The 17,404-nt window shown below is 39.3% G+C and overlaps 4 protein-coding genes across 4 annotated transcripts in view; 2 read left to right on the top strand and 2 right to left on the bottom strand.

Moving 5' to 3' along the window:
- The window catches only part of iqgap2 (IQ motif containing GTPase activating protein 2), a 34,731-nt gene extending 25,179 nt beyond the window's left edge, over nucleotides 1–9,552 (top strand). Inside the window, exons 26-38 of the mRNA XM_083911915.1 lie at nucleotides 175–399; nucleotides 1,200–1,340; nucleotides 2,475–2,559; nucleotides 2,732–2,964; nucleotides 3,612–3,744; nucleotides 4,855–4,957; nucleotides 5,059–5,200; nucleotides 6,234–6,321; nucleotides 6,463–6,675; nucleotides 6,778–6,938; nucleotides 7,366–7,509; nucleotides 8,559–8,667; nucleotides 8,916–9,552. Of these exons, the coding sequence (XP_083768041.1) occupies nucleotides 175–399; nucleotides 1,200–1,340; nucleotides 2,475–2,559; nucleotides 2,732–2,964; nucleotides 3,612–3,744; nucleotides 4,855–4,957; nucleotides 5,059–5,200; nucleotides 6,234–6,321; nucleotides 6,463–6,675; nucleotides 6,778–6,938; nucleotides 7,366–7,509; nucleotides 8,559–8,667; nucleotides 8,916–9,029 (1,891 nt within the window). The 3' untranslated portion in view covers nucleotides 9,030–9,552. The remainder of the gene's footprint in view (nucleotides 1–174; nucleotides 400–1,199; nucleotides 1,341–2,474; nucleotides 2,560–2,731; nucleotides 2,965–3,611; nucleotides 3,745–4,854; nucleotides 4,958–5,058; nucleotides 5,201–6,233; nucleotides 6,322–6,462; nucleotides 6,676–6,777; nucleotides 6,939–7,365; nucleotides 7,510–8,558; nucleotides 8,668–8,915) is intronic.
- A 205-nt stretch (nucleotides 9,553–9,757) lies between these two features.
- f2r (coagulation factor II (thrombin) receptor) lies at nucleotides 9,758–13,396 on the top strand. The gene is made up of 2 exons (XM_083912445.1): nucleotides 9,758–9,878; nucleotides 11,973–13,396. Exons 1-2 carry the CDS (start codon nucleotides 9,809–9,811, stop codon nucleotides 13,190–13,192), a joined length of 1,290 nt encoding a protein of 429 aa, XP_083768571.1. The 5' UTR covers nucleotides 9,758–9,808; the 3' UTR covers nucleotides 13,193–13,396.
- A 176-nt stretch (nucleotides 13,397–13,572) lies between these two features.
- On the bottom strand, nucleotides 13,573–15,203 carry LOC310946490 (uncharacterized protein). The gene is made up of 6 exons (XM_083912965.1): nucleotides 15,020–15,203; nucleotides 14,775–14,920; nucleotides 14,562–14,623; nucleotides 14,281–14,391; nucleotides 14,104–14,205; nucleotides 13,573–13,846 (listed from the first exon to the last, which is right to left on the bottom strand). The coding sequence occupies exons 1-6, from the start codon at nucleotides 15,128–15,130 to the stop codon at nucleotides 13,812–13,814; spliced, it is 567 nt and encodes a 188-aa protein (XP_083769091.1). The 5' UTR covers nucleotides 15,131–15,203; the 3' UTR covers nucleotides 13,573–13,811.
- A 588-nt stretch (nucleotides 15,204–15,791) lies between these two features.
- LOC310946054 (saxitoxin and tetrodotoxin-binding protein 1-like) overlaps nucleotides 15,792–17,404 on the bottom strand; it is a 2,725-nt gene continuing 1,112 nt past the window's right edge. The window contains exons 3-6 of the mRNA XM_083912339.1: nucleotides 17,288–17,355; nucleotides 16,595–16,723; nucleotides 16,315–16,410; nucleotides 15,792–16,222 (exon numbers count right to left, since the gene is read on the bottom strand). Coding sequence (XP_083768465.1) covers nucleotides 16,134–16,222; nucleotides 16,315–16,410; nucleotides 16,595–16,723; nucleotides 17,288–17,355 — 382 coding nt within the window. The 3' untranslated portion in view covers nucleotides 15,792–16,133. The remainder of the gene's footprint in view (nucleotides 16,223–16,314; nucleotides 16,411–16,594; nucleotides 16,724–17,287; nucleotides 17,356–17,404) is intronic.

Genomic DNA, 17,404 nt, shown 5'->3' on the forward strand with positions numbered 1-17,404 from the left:
TGTACCATAATCTTAAATCACTATGTATAGTAATACTATTGTATTACTGTAATGGTTACAATGTATTGTGTTTACAGATGTGACTATATGATCCTTAGAATAGTTTTGAGTTCCCAAAATACATGTATATCTAATCTTCTGATCAGCTGTACCATCGTCTTCATGTTGTCACAGTTCTAAAGTGGACCAGATCCAGGACATAGTGACAGGGAACCCAACCGTCATCAAGATGGTGGTGAGCTTCAACAGAGGTGCACGTGGCCACAACACACTGAGGCAGCTGCTGGCTCCAGTGGTCAAAGACATCATTGAGGACAAGAGCTTAGGCATCAACACCAACCCAGTGGATGTGTATAAAGCCTGGGTCAACCAGCTAGAGACAGCTACCGGAGAGGCCAGGTAGGGAAAAACGGGGTGAAAATGCTGCAGATAGGGGTGGTTGTCCAGTATTATGGTGGAAAAATATAGTATGCACATTATATTATGCTCCCATGAACATATCTTTAATTACCCCCAAGTACTACCACCAATCTCTTCTTTAGATGCTTCTTAACACTTAAAACGTCACTTGGTGGTAATAAAATATATGTCCATGGGAGCATTAAAATCCAAACTGGTGACTCTTTTTTTCCATCTTTAACATGTTCTTCTGTCTAGCACCTCATATTATGTGTGTGCTTTTATAAAGCTTTTTGTCCATTGGTCTGGTCCCGAGGTTTGCTATATACAGTATGGTCGTTTGATGTACGGTATATGGAGTGCCCAGTGGTCAGCTGTGTTGACCCCCATTTTTTGGGGTTCATTTGTCATGTTTTACAGGAAACATTACAAAAAACGTCATTAATTATATATTTTGTGGAGGGTCTACAGGTGTTTTTGCGTGTTGTATTCCATTATCTCTAACTTTCATATATTTGGAATTACTGCTAACCTTTTCCAAAACATTTAAGTTTAAAGTTTAATTCTCTTTTTTTTTTCACACCAAACTACAGTAACATGACTGATACGAGAGACGTCTGATATTAAATGTACCGTAGCAAATCAGTCTAATTGTCATGGCATGCTTTAGAAATTAGTTTTTCAGTAATATAAAAAATACAGTATTTTTTATCCAGTACGGACAAATGCACACCACCCTCCACCTTGAAAACTGATAACAGTGAGCCTTACACATGCCTACTGTTGTTTTTGTACCACAGCAAGCTGCCTTATGAAGTGACTCCTGAGCAGGCCATGTCACATGAGGAAGTACGCAACAGGCTGGAGGCATCCAGTCTAGCGCTACGGTCCGCTACAGATAAGGTCCTGAACTCCATTGTGTCCTCACTGGATAATATCCCGTAAGTTTTAAGACCTGTTAAGTGTCAATGTCCACTTACCCTTTGTGCTCTCTGTGACAGTACTGCTTGCCTGTGCATAGTGGTCAGCATGATTTTGCTGTTTCTAAAACAGATTAATTGTAAGTAAAATAAAAAGAGTTGTGTTGTTGGCATTTTGCATTGAAAGTGTTCTAATGAATGATTGCTACCTTTATAAGACTCCCAAACTTCAAGACGTTTTGAGGCTGAGAGAGGTGTTTATTCAACTCTTGAGGCCATCATTTGGAGGTTTTGTTGTTTTGTACAGGATGTGATCATACAGTATTTTAAGCTGTCCCTGTTGTCTTGTCCACCTCCTGCATTCTGTCTCAGTATTATTCATCAACAGGAAAACCTCAAATCAAAGTACATGCTTTCAAAATGCAGCTGCATTGTTTAAATCAAATTTCACGTTTATGTGGTGAAAGTAGTTTGAACCATACAGATTTCTCTCTGTACATGACTGTTTATTATTTACTACTACTAGTATTTTTACCATTTGCTTTCATCCTATTTGTAAAATCCGTTTCTCATCCTCCTGTTGAGTGTATGTCTCACTTCTATTTTTTAACATAATCATTATTCAACAATATAATGAGAGCATCATGACTTAAATAGGGCTAGACAGGATATGATCATATACTTTGGAATGTCATTTGCCACTCATTCTGGTTGTTGAGGTCTCAGCTGCATGTCGGGACATGGTCATTACTAGATAATCAATGTTTTGGAGCAAGCAGTCATCTGGCCAGTTGCTCACATTTAAAAACAGAACTATGATTTGTGCTTCAATAGACACACCCGAGTAGCCCAGTTCTGTGATGTGTGGGGCATAAATATTCATCTATTGATTATTTGTTTTATTAAATAAAGTAATCTGTAAAAATTAAAAAGTTGCTGAAGACTGTATATACCACTAGATGGTGCTGATGCTATGTATGTATACATAATAAGAGACACTAAAAGCAATAGATACTTCATTAATGCAAGTATCAACGCTTCAAATAAGTCATCTATTTTTCTGTCATGAGCTTGCTATATCATTTGCCCTACAGTACGTTAATGCATGTTGTTTTGTGTTTGATGTCCCATCAATGCTTTTTGTTTTGCATGTAGTTATGGCATGAGATACATAGCAAAAGTTCTGAAGAACAGCCTTCATGAAAAGTTTCCAGATGCCTCAGAGGATGAGCTGTTGAAGGTAGAAGCCCTCGGATATATACATATATATTTGTATTTTTTTTTTCATTCACAGTACAGTGTGTTAACACTGCTCACAGTCCTGTCTGCATGCTCAATTGTTGTGACCGTGCAGCGGTAAGTGCAATTTTGAAGTGCAGTTTTAATGATGCATTTCCTACTTTTTACGACAGATTGTAGGAAACCTGCTGTACTACCGCTTCATGAACCCAGCCATCGTGGCCCCCGATGGCTTCGACATCATTGATGTGTCAGCAGGAGGACAGCTTCACGTAGACCAGCGTCGTAACCTGGGATCTGTGGCAAAGATGCTACAGCATGCTGCTGCCAATAAGCTGTTTGAGGGCGAAAATGCACATATGACACCAATGAACAACTACATTTCTCAGACATATGAGAAATTTAGGTAAGAAAGAAGAAAATAGTATGGACAGAAAAAATATTCTGTGTAGGTGGTACAAATGTTCTGAAGAAACTCTGATTTGTTTGTCAAAATGTTTTTATCTCAGTACTACTGAGCAATGGCAAGTCTTACATGACATCTTGATATACAGTAGGCTTTTGATGATAAAAGGGAGAACAGGGTAAAGCATTTCATGCACTGGCTGGTGTTATGCTCTTTCTTTTGGATGCAATAGTGTGAAACAAAAAAATAAACCCAGTTGGGCATGGCTAAGGTCAGGAATAGGTTAAGCTCACATGGGTGGAAGTAGAGGTATTCCTGGCAAAGGAAGAAGCTATTATCGCTTTATCAGCAATTGGGAGACACATGTTCACTAAAATCAACTTCAGACAGACATGTACAAACTCACTAATAAGAAGGGCTGGGCCAGTATGGGTGCAGTTATCTGCCCCAAAGTGGTTGACTCATCATTACTGGAAATCCACATAAAACACAGTCCATTGTCTGGAAACAAGTCAGCACGAGTAATTTAGCAACGTTCAAAAAGTCACAGGCACATGTAATATTTTGACCAAACTTTATTTCCCTGTGATTTTGCCACTGCTGGACATTATCTCTGTTATTAAATACTAATATTCTTCCTCTCCCAGGGTATTTTTCCAATCAGCATGTGATGTCCCTGAACCCGAGGAGAAGTTTAACATTGATGAATACTCCGACATGGTGACTCTAAGCAAGCCTATCATCTACATCTCAATAGATGAGATCATCAATACCCACTCGGTAAACCTATGCATACAGTACTCATCCTTTAGACCAAATATGAGATCAGCTCAGGGTGTCATTAAAGACTTAATTAAGAACACAGAGTGTGCACATGCACCACCTAATTGATCATAATTGTGAAAGATTCATCCTTCTGTCGGTCAATGGTTTGTACTGATGCGCCAGTAACTTCACAGTATTATATTAATGTCAAACCAGACTGCCTTGATTCTTCAGCTGGTTTTATGTTGTCTCTATTTTTCAATTGTAATGTTGCAGTTAGATATACTGATTCTTCTTCTTGTGCTAGTACATGCTTGCATTACATATTTTAGTATTACTACAACTAGAAGGATGAGTATCACTAGCATTACTACTGCTTATACTAGCACTTCTGCTAGGAATTCGCCCCTTTCTTTCAGCATAACACATTTTAAAGAAATTCAGATCAAATAGTTTTAAGATGTGAAATGCTCAACATGCTCCTAAAGTCTTATAGTAGGGTTCTTATTCTTAAACCAAACATTTGTGCCAATCTAAAAATTCAAAATTCAACCAGATGAGACTTGTTATTCATGTCATCTAGTTGACCGACACTTCCCCTACTGCTTAAATCCCACCGATTGTGGTAATTTGTTGTTCCCTGTTGTAAAGATGTATCGTCATATCTTCCCTTTCCTTTTTCATCACTTGTTTCTCACACAGCCACTACTTTCTTTACATCATCATTCCATTTCCTTCCTATATATCTACAGACCACTTCCTTTAAGGGAATAGTGGTGAGGACACCAGTAGGTTAAAGCCATTAGTCGTTTTCACTCTACACTTATTCATGCAAGGACTAACAATGGAGATAATGCACATTCTTCACATTAAGATAATTTCCCTCTCGTGTTAGCTTGATACAATATGTCAAGAGAAGCGAAAACATGGTTTAAACTGGGACATCATTCATTTTCATTATTTGTAGACCTTACAATTACTGTGTGTTTGTGAACCATGAGCATCATCTGACCCAAAAATCTGTTCTGCTGTTTCTCCACTGATGCATTAAACAAGGTTTATTCTCTGTGTCACTGTTTTTCAGTTATTAGTTACACAGGACTAATCACATCTGTATTTGTTCAGCTGCTTTTGGAACATCTGGAGGCCATCTCCCCTGACCACAATGACTTGCTGCATGAGCTCCTGCAGGACCTGGGAGACGTCCCTGATGTAGAAACATTGCTTGGTACAGTGTGTATATCCATCTATCTATCTATTGATCGCAAGTTAATCACAAGTTGTCTATAGTGTATTTATCTTTTCCCACGCCATGCTGCTTTATTTCAGGTGAAGGAGCAGTAGACCCAAATGACCCAAACAGAGAGAGTGCTCTGAGCCAGCTGGCCAAGACAGAGATCTCCCTTACTCTAACCAGCAAGTTTGAGCTACTGGAAGGAGATGACAAAGACTTGAAGACCCTAATGACAAAGTAAGTTTCTCACAAGATGATGCTGAGAGTATTTGCTTACTTAAGCCTGCTGTCAAGCTTGTCCAGTGCACTTCGATGTTGTTATCTTCTGAATTCTTACAATATGAGAATTCCATAAATTCAGCCTGTGGTGTGTATTTAAAACCATTAGCCTGAATCACACTTACTCAGACATACCTTGCATAGAGTTCAGGACTGCTATGAAAGCCGTTTGATGCACTGTACTTAACCCTTCTTAACAGTGTGAGTTTCTTTTTGGTTATCACTCAGTAGCATGTCTTTGTTTCCTTTCCTGCTTTTCTATCGTTTCCTGCTCAAAAAGGAAGAGGTTTGGTGGTGAGGGTTATCTTGCATATAAACATGTATCCGTCTGGATCTGTTTCTTACAGGGGACCTTATTGGAGTGTGTTGGTCTCTTCCTTATACAATTTTTAAGTTGCAAAATAAATGTAATGCAAGATTGCTTTGGGTTGATATGTACAGTATATTGATGTTTTCCATATTTGGTTGTAATTGCATAATGTGTTCAGGCCACACTAGCAAGGCTTTGGTTGGTTGCCAACCTTTTTCATATCTAAATGCATATAATGACATTATTGGATTAAAAAACTGATTCGTCTATCCTTCTGCGCTTTGTGTAACTTCCCACTGAATTTCATTACAATTGGTTCAGTAGCCTTTGAGGTGACTGGACGAACAGACAAACAGTACCATATTGATGGACTTAAAGCAGTTAAGAGAATGTGATGCTGTACAGGTGAGACTATAATGTTAATTGACTCGGTATATTAATTTTTTTACTGATAATTAGTGAAGGAGGGGAATGACTATTCGATTTTGCCATGAAAACTGATGCCGTACTGTACTTTGTGGTAAGAGACATGTTGCTTGTCTGAATACTAACAACACTTTTATAAACAAACAACAAGTCAGCAAAACAAAAATCTCTGCCCCCAGATGACAACACCCTCATATTTTTTTAAGTTTAGGTTGTATTATACATTAAAGAAAACATACTGTGTTTTCGTATCAGGACAAAAAAGCTTCTAGTGGATGTGGTTCGGATTCAACCTGGAGAGACCTTGCCTGAAATTCTTGAGACCCCGGCTTCGGTCCCACAGGTGATATTTTCTTCTATCTGGTTTACCCTTACGCATATAACCGACAGCCATTTCTTGTCAAATTAAAATTTACACTGAAATTTTTATTTTAGTGAGTTCTAACAGTTTTTTTGCACTGCTAAAATTACTTTTCACCTGAAGGAGTCGGAGCATACTAAAATTGTAGAGCGCCGAGCAGTCCAGGATGCTCAGACACCAGAGGGTCTGAAGAGCAGCCCGGCCGTACTGGAGGACAGCCAGCTGCCTCTCGAGCAGAAGAAGAGGAAGATCCTGAGGAACCTCCGTAACCTGGAGCAGGCTGGCCTCGTCACTGTCAATAACAAGTACCAGGACCTCATCAATGACATATCAAAGGTACATCAACAGCTCTTCATTCACATAAGAAGATGCATGACTCCAATGCCAAATGTATTGTTGGGTCTGTTGTAAAGTGCAGCTAAAATCTGTAATTGACAGGACATTCGTTACCAAAGACGCCACAGACAGAGGAGGAAGGCCGAGCTTGTGAAGCTCCAGCAGACGCTGACGGCACTCAACTCGAAAACGGCCTTCTACCAGGACCAGATGAACTATTATGATACCTACATCAAGACCTGCCTGGATAACCTCAACCGAAAGTGAGTTGTACATTTACTTCTTATACAGGCAACAACCTCCTGGGCTGAAAAATAAAGCCAACGCGGAAGTGCAAAAAACTGCAGTTCCTCAAATGGCCACCTGAAGCTAGCTCCAAAAGCGATTCAATCCCCAATTAAGCATCTTGACTAGCACTGGAGCATTTTAAATGTTTTATTTATCCTCCCGTTTTATGTTGTCTGTGGTGTCATGGATGCGCTTTTTTTATTGCCCAAAAAGTGTACCCCCCCTTTACACCCATGGCCCATTAACCATATGTGATACAATCAGGAAACTCAGGTTTGTTGCTTAGATCAAAATAATCTTGATAATCTTGCTTCCTACTGTTTGTGCTGTGTGGATGGTTTGATGGATGGGGCAAGATTCATTGGGATTTTACTTATGTATTACTGTGTTTTGTGTGTCCAGGAATTCACGCCGATCTATAAAACTGGACAGCAAAGGAGAAAATAAGGGCAGTAAGAAGTGGAAGCCACAGTCTCTAAAGTACACTGCTGCACGGCTACATGAAAAGGGAGTCATCCTGGAGATAGAAGGACTTCAGACAAACCAGTGAGTTGAGCTGGGTATTTATTTTTACTCTTTACCACTGGTCAGATGTTTGAACATTGCACCACCTACAGTGACATGTTTATTGTTCAGCTATTTTTATTTCAATGTAGATGATCAAATCTATGCCCAACCTACCCGTCCGTCCACCAACATTGTTTCAAATGAGTGTGTATCACCTTTCAACATCGCTCAAAACACAAAACAAACAAGAAAACTTGTCACACATATGCTGGAACAATTTTCAAGGCTAAAGATAGCAGAAACAGGTACACATGTACAGTATGTCTGCTTTAAGGTAAAAAAACGAAAAACCCCAACATGAATCCAGCTATCCCTCCCAACCACCCACGTCAGGCACGGCCACAATTAAAAAACAAACAAGTAACTGAATAACATAAGTAGATAATTTAAGATAAAGTAAAAAAAAAAAAGAGAGAAGAAAACGAAAAACACACTTAAACCAATAGCAAAAATAATTAATGTAATTCAAGAGAGAGAAAGACAACAAAAAAATAAATAAATAAAGGGGGTGGGGGATGTCTCTATCCTTCCAGCACTAGGAAGTGTCCTCAGCATCGTCAGGAATAACAGTAATACTACTTCTAATAAATACTGCCAGCAGTGGGGTCCTAGGTTTTGTGGAATGCTGTCAAAGATCCCCTCTGTGAAAACCTTTACCTCTCCGACCGGAGACATTACAAAATCGGTGGTGAAACATGTTTCCATTTAAGGGGAATGTTACGTCTGGCGAGCAGTTGTGTAGTAATGGGCAGATTTTTAGACGGAGGGAGCCCAAAAAGAGGAGGATTTGGTTCCAAATTTGTGTTAAGAGCCTGTTTAAGGGTTAGGAATATATTAACAAACATACCAAAGCCATCTAAGCTGATTTAAGCTCATTTTAGTTCATCCAAGTACTGTGGAAATACTGAATTATTTTGTTTTTGTATTTCTGCAATAATGGGACCAAAACACTGTAAAAAGATTATTGTTGTTTTGTGCTGTGTCACTTTTGTCATAAATCTCATGCTATTGCCTCTCTCTTCGTTCAGGTTCAAAAATGTCATGTTTGACATTTCACCCACAGAGGAAGTTGGGGATTTTGAGGTGAAGGCCAAGTTTATGGGAGTTGAGATGGAAAAAGTCCAGCTTCATTTCCAGGTAAACATTTCCCAAGTGCGGCAGAATATCACAAAACAAAGCAGCTTGCTAGTCAGCACTAAATCTTGATGGTTAAATGTCCTTTTCCACTCATCGCACTTCTAGCAGGAAATCTGAAAACAAAGCAAACATTTTCCAGTAAAGACTAAGCACATCTTGTGATAAAGTCTCTGCAAATAAGCACCTTGTTTCTATGAATGCTGGTTTTTGTGTGTCTCTCATTGCATGTATTTGTATTCTGTGTCCAGGACCTCCTTCAGCTGCAGTATGAAGGCGTGGCCGTTATGAAGATGTTTGACAAAGCCAAAGTCAACGTCAATTTACTCATCTTCCTCCTAAACAAAAAATTCTATGGAAAATAAGAAACAAGTGGGAGAAAGCAACAGGAGAGGAAGAGGAAACAGATTGTGCCTTCTGACAGTACTGAGTTGGTTGAACAAAATTAATTTAGTGAGAAAACATCAGATGGATTTGTTTCATCAGATTATAATTTGCTGGACCGCACCAAAATGAAATGTTATTGTCCAACTAAATCTATCCGTTCTGTATTTTTCCATGTGGTGATTGTAAATGTAATGTATTTTTAAGAATTAAATTGTAATGATATTCATGTTTTGCATGTAAAAGCTAGGAAACACTGTTATTGTTACCTTGTTGAAACAACGGTCTATTAGTTCAGAAACAGAGCTGTGGAGCAACTTTCCAGCTGCCGTGCATGGCTTTATGAAATGCTGTAGTTTACCAGTGCCTTTTAATTAAAGTGTATAAAGAAACACAATTTAATGAATAAAACATCTAAAAAATGTAAAAGCTACAACTGATGTATTTTTTATATGTATTATCAGTACATAAGTGATTTCTAATGTTTCAACAATGTGCACAATAAATTACACACAAATCTACCAGCCCTCCACTTCTCTGAGAACAAATATTTTTGTCTGCACATCAAGGTCACTTGTACGCATTATGTCTCTGTAATGGGGAGGAGATGTGCAGCGAGGGGGAGGCGGAGTATCCACTCTGCCCTGTAATAACATGTGTGATGCTGCTGGCAGGAAAACACTTCAGTAACTCTTCAGGCAAACACATCGTTTCAATCCACTTGTAAGTGTTAAATATTTGGAGGAAATACAGTAAAACCATGGTAAACCTGTCCATAGGGTTGTTGGTATTATTTTCTCTTCAGAGCTCAGCACTCCCCTCCCAAAATGGTAAGTTGAACCATAAACTGTGTTAAACTGTAATAGTTTGTAACGGATTGTTATATTTTATGACTGTATATTATGACAGTACAGTTTGTAACTGCTTGTACTCTACTGGGTGTTAGAAATTCAAGATATGCATTTTTAACACTCCTTATTGAAAATAAATGTGGCATCTTAAAGTTGCTGAACGACAGCATCACTTCACATATATCTACAGTACAGTATATATCACAGTAGGCTGGACTATGGAAGTGCTTTGACTTTTGTTGGAATCAACATGCCTAAAACTGCAAGAATTTACCTGATGATGAGAAACTTAAAACATGATTGATTTGTTTTAGGACCGTGTTTCTCACATATTTGTACTAGTAGGCTACCCCTAGGGGTACTTTGGAGTACTGTAGGCGATAATTAAAAAAAAAAAACTTCGTAATGATTCATTCCTAAAATAATTCTAATAACAAATGAATTGAGTGAATCTAACTATTTAAAATGTAGTGTGTTTTTCAGTCCCAAGGTTGTCAAGCCTACTAAATCACACTGATTTTTAACATCTCTGTATCCTGGAGCTCTTTAAAGTCTGTGAGTTTAGGTACAGTGTGTGTGTGTTGGATGTTTGCACCACTATTTTTAGTACCAGCTGATATGCAAGCTCTCTAACATATCACATAAAAAATTCCTTATTTTCCTTTCCATTTTATATTTTATATTGCCACCATGATGGCTATAAATTGTTAACTCGACCTTCATTACCATCCCGCTTATCGCGCATGGAGACCACACATGATATGCATCAGCAGCCTTCAGCAGATATTCTGTCAATTTCTCCTCTTATTCATCAGTGAAGACCTTGTGTCGTCTATAGCTTACACCTGGAAGTTCCCTTCATCCCTTCTCTTCTTACTTCGTCCTCTTTGTGAAGAATCTGTACAATGTGACGTGGCATGCTGTACAATTAAGCGTCAGATCTGATGGATTTTTCCTGCTCTTTCATATCATTTGATGCTCTCTTCAAAAATGCCACCCTCCTGTCACTCTTTCTCTTCCAAGACCTATAGGCCTACTGAAATGCAAAGAAAACCTATGAATGCAAATAACAATTTACCTCAGGTAGGATGTAACATTTCCTCACTAACCCCTCTTGGTTTTAAACTTGATTTAATGTTTGATGAATTTGATTACAGGTAGGCTTCTTTTTTGAGCTGGTCAGAGTGCACGTGGCTGAAATAAGTTTGAGAACCACTGTTTTAAAACTGTCAAGACTTAAGTGAAACATTTTAGCAGCAACAACATTTTAAAATAGACTACAGGAAATAGCCAACAGTATTTTTTTTTACCACAGAAGAGTGCTTGCTTTGGAGGGGACAGTGAATTACTTACTCAGCCATTTAGCATCACCCTGGCCATTGTTTTTTCGTATTTGTTGGCAAAATGGCACAAAATGTTGGTAGTTCAATTTAAATTTTTTTGGATTGTCACATGTTCATTTTCTAGAAAAATCGTATGCTCATATTACTTGAAAGGAAGAGCCGACTCTGCTAAGAAACAATATACCATAAAGTTGTTAAAATCTGCTAAAATCATCAGTTAATTTAGCTTGCTTTTTTTTTTCACAAGTCATTTTGAAGACAGGCGATTTACTTGTAATGGAGTATTTATACAATGCAGTATAAGTACTTTTACTACACAGTATCTACAAAGATTATGGTCATTAAAGATGATGTATGAGTCATCAGTTTAAAAAAAAATCTTGCATTAAGCCTCCATACATAAACTCTGGCATCTCTCTGCTGTCTTGGAGGCTTACTGAGCTAAGGGTTACTTACTTACTGAGCTAAAGATGATTGATACTAAAAATGTAGAATTAAAAAGGAAGACAGTGAAAGCTGAACTGCAGATTGTGTTGACAAAAAAGTCTAGATGTCCTTAGAATAAGTGTAAGAGAAAATTGGGTAACCTGACCCTTTAAATGGTGTGGGTAACGGTGTTCTCTATATGCTTATAATATTTCATCTGCAGATTTCCAAAGAATGTGTCCCATGAAAAAAAGTTTGAAAACCACTGAAGTATTCTCCTTTTTTTCCCTGTGTCTCTTTAAAGGCTCGATGCCCTTCCTGCGGACCTTCTCTGGTCACTTTGTAACAGTCACTGATGAGCCTATTGACTATGCTGACCTGTCTGTGTTAGACAGTTTGAGGGATGACGGAGGGTCCGGCTCAGGGTCCGAGCAGGAGCCGCTGAAAAAACACGGTCCACACCGCCATCCCCAGATTGCCTATGATGTCTCAGAGGAAGCTAAGGGTTTCCTCCAGGGTCACCTTTCAACGAGATTTGTACCAACCGTTTACACCCTCGTCTTCATCACCAGCGTGCCCCTCAACCTTGTTGCCATGGTGATGTTTGTGCATCAAGGCCATCCCAGAAAACCTGCAGTGATCTATATGCTGAACCTGGCCTGTGCTGACCTGCTGTTCGGCCTGCTCCTTCCCTTCAAGATCTCCTACCATTACCATGGCAACGACTGGATCTATGGCTCCTTCATGTGCAGAGTTGTCACAGCGGCTTTCTACTGCAACATGTACTGCTCTGTCCTGCTCTTGACGTGTATCAGCATTGACCGTTTCCTGGCTGTGGTTTATCCCTTGAACTCGCTGACGTGGCGCAGCCCTCAGACAGCTACAGCTGTGTGTGCTGCCATGTGGCTGTTGGCCCTTGGAGGAGTATCCCCTCTCCTCATCTCAGGGCAAACCATCTATTTGTCAGAGCTGGGCATCACCACCTGCCATGATGTGCAGGATGTAGAAAAACTACAAGCTTACTATCTTTACTTTTTCCCCATCTACTCCTCCATCTTCTTCTTCATCCCTCTCGTCTTCACAGTTGTCTGTTATATACGTATTATTCAGGCTCTGGCAGCAGCCAACGTGGAGAACCGCTCCAGGAAGACCCGAGCTGTGGTGATGGCCGTGGTCGTGCTGGTGTTGTTTGTGGTCTGCTTCACCCCCACCAACATCATCCTGATGGTTCACTACGTTCAGCTGTCCCACAAGTCCAGCGACAGTTCCTACCGTGCATACCTGCTCTCCATGTGTGTAGGCAGCCTCAACTGCTGCCTAGACCCAGTCCTCTATTACTTTGCGTCATCTCAGTGCCAGAAGCAGGTGGCGGCGCTGCTCGGATGTAGACGCCTAGTACGAGCAGAGAGCGGCTCAGAAACGCAGAGTACAAGAACCAGTGGGCGGGGAGACAGCAGCAGGTCATGCAAGATGGAGAACATTCAAACCGGCCTGGGTGCCAATTACAGCAGGCTAGTGGCTTAATGGACATGTGGAGCCTGCCTATGAGACACTTTTCAAACTTGCACACAGTATAATACATCAGAGTCAGTGTGTATTTACATCCTTACAAAGGAAAGGCTTGGGTTGGATTGAAATAGTGTGTCCAGTGCTTGATAGTGCTGGACTTATTTGCACTTAGCTTATTGGATAACCAATTAGCTGATAAACGTACATATATACAGTATGTGTAGCTGTATACATACAGTGTGTGATAACTTTGATTCATTTCACAGACAACATAGCACAACATTTTCTGCCTTTCTTTCAAATTTTTTGTTTCTGTTTTCATTGAATCATAGGAGTTAAACAGTTGGCATAAAATAATAAGAAGAATAAAATTTTAATCTGAAAAGCATTACATGTGATGTATTGACTGCATTATATTATAAGACAAGAATGTCTGACACTGCAATTTTCATAATGCAATTCAGTATACCATCATCAGTTATAGGTTTTTAAGTACATAATATAAAATCATTAATCACTTGATGCACTGACATTCATTGCATAGAACCCTCAATCAAAACAAAACTACTACATTATACATGTTTTTTGTTTAATATTAATGTTGCTGTATCTCTTGATCTCTTTTTATTGCTGCTCACTCTGTGCTCTCTTTGTCATCGGGGCAGAGTTCTGAAACAGGAAAACGAAAGATAAACTATTAGAGAAGACAGAAAATATTCCCTGAGCATCATGGAAAATGTCAGCGCAGTTCCATTTCCTGACCCTGTGCAATGCACTTCATGTACTAGTTTACTATATAAAAAAACAACTCCAACTCCACCTTGTGGCAGCTTGTGTAAGTTGTTGTGTCCTGTAAAAGCCGAGATTCACAGGTCCATTTTTGTTTATTAGCTGCAGTTGTCACAGGTTACTTAAGACTTACTGACCTGTTTTACCGTCGTAGCTATGGAAGTTCTCTGGGAAGCTCAGACACAAAGCTTGCTCCTTGAAAATTTCAATGTCTTTGGGATCTATTTTTCCAGTCCTTGCTGAAAGACAAGGCAGATTTTAAAAGGAGTGACCGCATTCTGAACCAACTGAATTAAAGCCCACGAGGAACTTACTGAACTGCAGGATGTATCTACCAGTGACGTCTCCGTTTCGAAAGGTGTCTGTCCACAGCAGGCAGTCAGAGCAAGTTTGTAGAATATGTCCTTTGTGGTCTGACAGATTTTCTTAAAAAGCAGACAGCAGAGTTACTGATTATTATGAAATATGTAGATCTGTTGTTGTGGGGCTGTGCTTTTATTCATCCTGTTAATATCGTGTTAAATACTTATACATAAATACTTATATGAGCTTCTCATGTCTTAATATATACAACACTTGTCTGGTGTTCACTTACTGCGAAATGTTGTGGCAATTCCTGAGACTGTCGCATTAACCTCCCCCAAGATACACCGATTACTGAGAAACAAGAATATATTGTGACAGAATTGTGTTTTCACAAGCTTCAATTTTAATAAAGCCTGAAAAAATAGGTGTAATAATGTTTTCCAAACAAATTTAATTAATGATTCTGCCCTACATAATTTATTAACTAAATCATCAAACTTACAAGCAGTGATCCCCCCAACGTAACGTCACAACTTGACTGTCAGAAGTGGGAGACAAGTCTATCCAGGAGCTTTTCAGAGACTCTAGTGCATTGTGGTACGGCTTGGGATCCCCGGCTCCCATCACATACACCCATTTTCCAAAAACCTCCACATAAAAAAAAGTCAAGATTCATATGTAACAAATATCTGTAATTAAAATAAAATCACGTATCTTTAGGATAAATAAGACGGAAAAAAAACCTACCAGGTTGGGGTCCTCTGGCATAAAAGGGTTGACCAGTTCCTTACAGTCAGGCGCAGATGCAGCACTGAAGGAAGTGAGAGCCAACAGAAATAAAACAACACAGAGAGCCATGGTCAGACCATACGGGTCAGAGAGAGGGATGAGGATGAGATAGAAGAGGAAGAGTCGGCAGCACTGCAGAGGATGTCACTGAAGCTGCAACAGAAAACTTCTAACGCTGATTAATTTTCTCTCTAGGCTTTCAAACAAAAAAAGTTGTTGTGCAAGCACTAATAATGGGGAGGAGGGGGTTTCTACACCAGTGAAGTTTTTTTAATGACAATCCAGACCCATGCAGATTTCTTTTGCTCAGCATTGAATGGCCAGCTGAACAATTCGGTTGCCCATAGCACTGCCCCTGATTGAACTCGGGCAACGTGCCAAGACTTGTCTCTGACTGTTGAGACACTTAAAAAGGACTTTTCTTTAGAAGAATGAAGGTTTGTTTCCCTGCAGGATCTGACTGGACTCCTTGTGGCGACAGTTCAAAAGTTTGACATCTTCTTTCTCCCCCTAACAGAGACGAGCAACAGCCTTTGTTCAATTTTCTGGGAACAGCATTGCATTTAAGAAGAGCTGTAGATTTGATGAAGCAATTAATCTTGACATAATGGCTCAGAAGATTGTCCAGCATCCTCTTTTGGACTGGAAAAATGTTATAAAATGATTGAGCTCAGAAATCCAACCCCTTTTTTTCTGAAAAAGGGTAGAAATAAATGACTAGAACACAACGCAAAGGGAAAGCTGTTTTATTTACTTCACACAATCAGTTGGAAATAGCTATATACTCAACTATTTACATATTCTTTAAAATGAATTTAAAGGGCACATTTAGTCAGCCATTAGTGTACCTAGCAGCTATTCAGATGTCACAATGACTAAACTAAATCATGAAAGGTTGAAACCACTTAGCAGGCAGAGACACACAGTAATAAGACCACAAGTAATGAAAAGTTATACCACAGAACAATCTTATATCAGTGCACATGCAGATCACATTGCAGCACCACCTGTTAAGCTGGATTTATTTCGGGATGTGCGTGCTGTTCAACGGCCTATGACATACATCTCTGCTTTACTTTGCAGTAGGCTGAGCATCAGTTTCATTATTCTCTGTATTCTCAGGTGCAGCTAAAGCAGGCTCCCTGTCATCCGGACACAGATCTGAAATAAGGGAAAATGACTTAATAGTGATAATGTGGATGGAGAAAATGTACTTTGATGAGATAAGATACAGAGCTCAAAAGACAGCTAACCTGTTCCTCCAAAGTGGTACTCTGGGAGGAATTTAAGACACTCTGCCTGCTTCTTGAAGGCCTCTAAATCAGATGGCTCCAGAGCGCCGGTCCGTGCTTCAAAAGAGGAGAGCCAGAGGAATAACAAAGGTAGGGTGAGGTGGTGAGAATAAGGAGAAGCCACGAGAGAGAACAGAGAAAACAGAGACAAATGGTCAAAATTATTGATACGCTACATAAAACAAAACAAAAATCAGCGACGAGCGGGTGGGGTGGGGGGTGATGGGGTGCGTTGGCTTACTGAAGAGGAAAAGGTATCGTCCCTTTGACTTGCCGTCAGGGAGGAGGGTGGTGTCTTCAGACAGGAGGCAGTCAGAGCAGGTCTCATAGTACTTCCCATCATGATATGAAGTGTGACCATTGATATTAACTGTGATACATCGGGGTAAAAAAAGTTTAGTAGGAGTTTAATATGAGTGCATACACATAATGTAAGATATTTAAGGTAACATATTATGCTGATTTTCTGTCTTATAGCGTTTGTCTCTTTAAGCCTCCCTTTAAGTCATTTAACGGCACAGTTTTCTGAACACTGGCAGTGTCCATTTCTCTGTGGATTTAGTGTTTTGACACTATCACAGTATTAAAATAGCACCTTGACCTGCTTATAATAATAATAATAAAAAAACATATATAAACATACAATATAATAATATATAATAAAAAAATATATATATATTTTTTATAATATGGGACTTTTACAATATGGGACTTTTAAAAACGAGTTGTATTATTTATTTTTTTACACATCTTTTACAAATGTTCTGATGAATATAAAATATTCAGGTACTGTATTTGCCTTGTGCGACTTACATGTCTCAGAAAGATGCTTTGTCTGCATGCCTCACCTACATTACATTACACAGCATATATGTATATATAGAGAGATTGTAAGTCAGGGTGTGAACAGAATTTTTTTTATAAAGATACATACAAGTGGTGTGACTGGTCATCCCTGAGATAGTGGCATTGGCTATTCCCTGAAGACATTTTTCTTCACCTCTGTAATGAAAAAAGAGGGAGGGGGGGGGGGGTCCACATTTAAATATGT

The sequence above is a fragment of the Echiichthys vipera genome, assembly GCF_963691815.1.
Source record: "Echiichthys vipera genome assembly, chromosome: 4".
NCBI lineage: Eukaryota > Metazoa > Chordata > Actinopteri > Perciformes > Trachinidae > Echiichthys > Echiichthys vipera.

What these genes read in the sequence shown, in the direction of transcription:
- LOC310946490 (XM_083912965.1), bottom strand. Translation starts at nt 15,130, where the DNA reads ATGGCTCTCTGTGTTGTTTTATTTCTGTTGGCTCTCACTTCCTTCAGT. An exon ending in TGCCAGAGGACCCCAACCTG is followed by an intron (nt 14,921 to 15,019) that starts GTAGGTTTTTTT and finishes TTTTATGTGGAG; the next exon opens with GTTTTTGGAAAATGGGTGTA. An exon ending in AATTGCCACAACATTTCGCA is followed by an intron (nt 14,392 to 14,561) that starts GTAAGTGAACAC and finishes CTGCTTTTTAAG; the next exon opens with AAAATCTGTCAGACCACAAA.
- f2r (XM_083912445.1), top strand. Translation starts at nt 9,809, where the DNA reads ATGGTAAACCTGTCCATAGGGTTGTTGGTATTATTTTCTCTTCAGAGC. An exon ending in AGCACTCCCCTCCCAAAATG is followed by an intron (nt 9,879 to 11,972) that starts GTAAGTTGAACC and finishes GTCTCTTTAAAG; the next exon opens with GCTCGATGCCCTTCCTGCGG.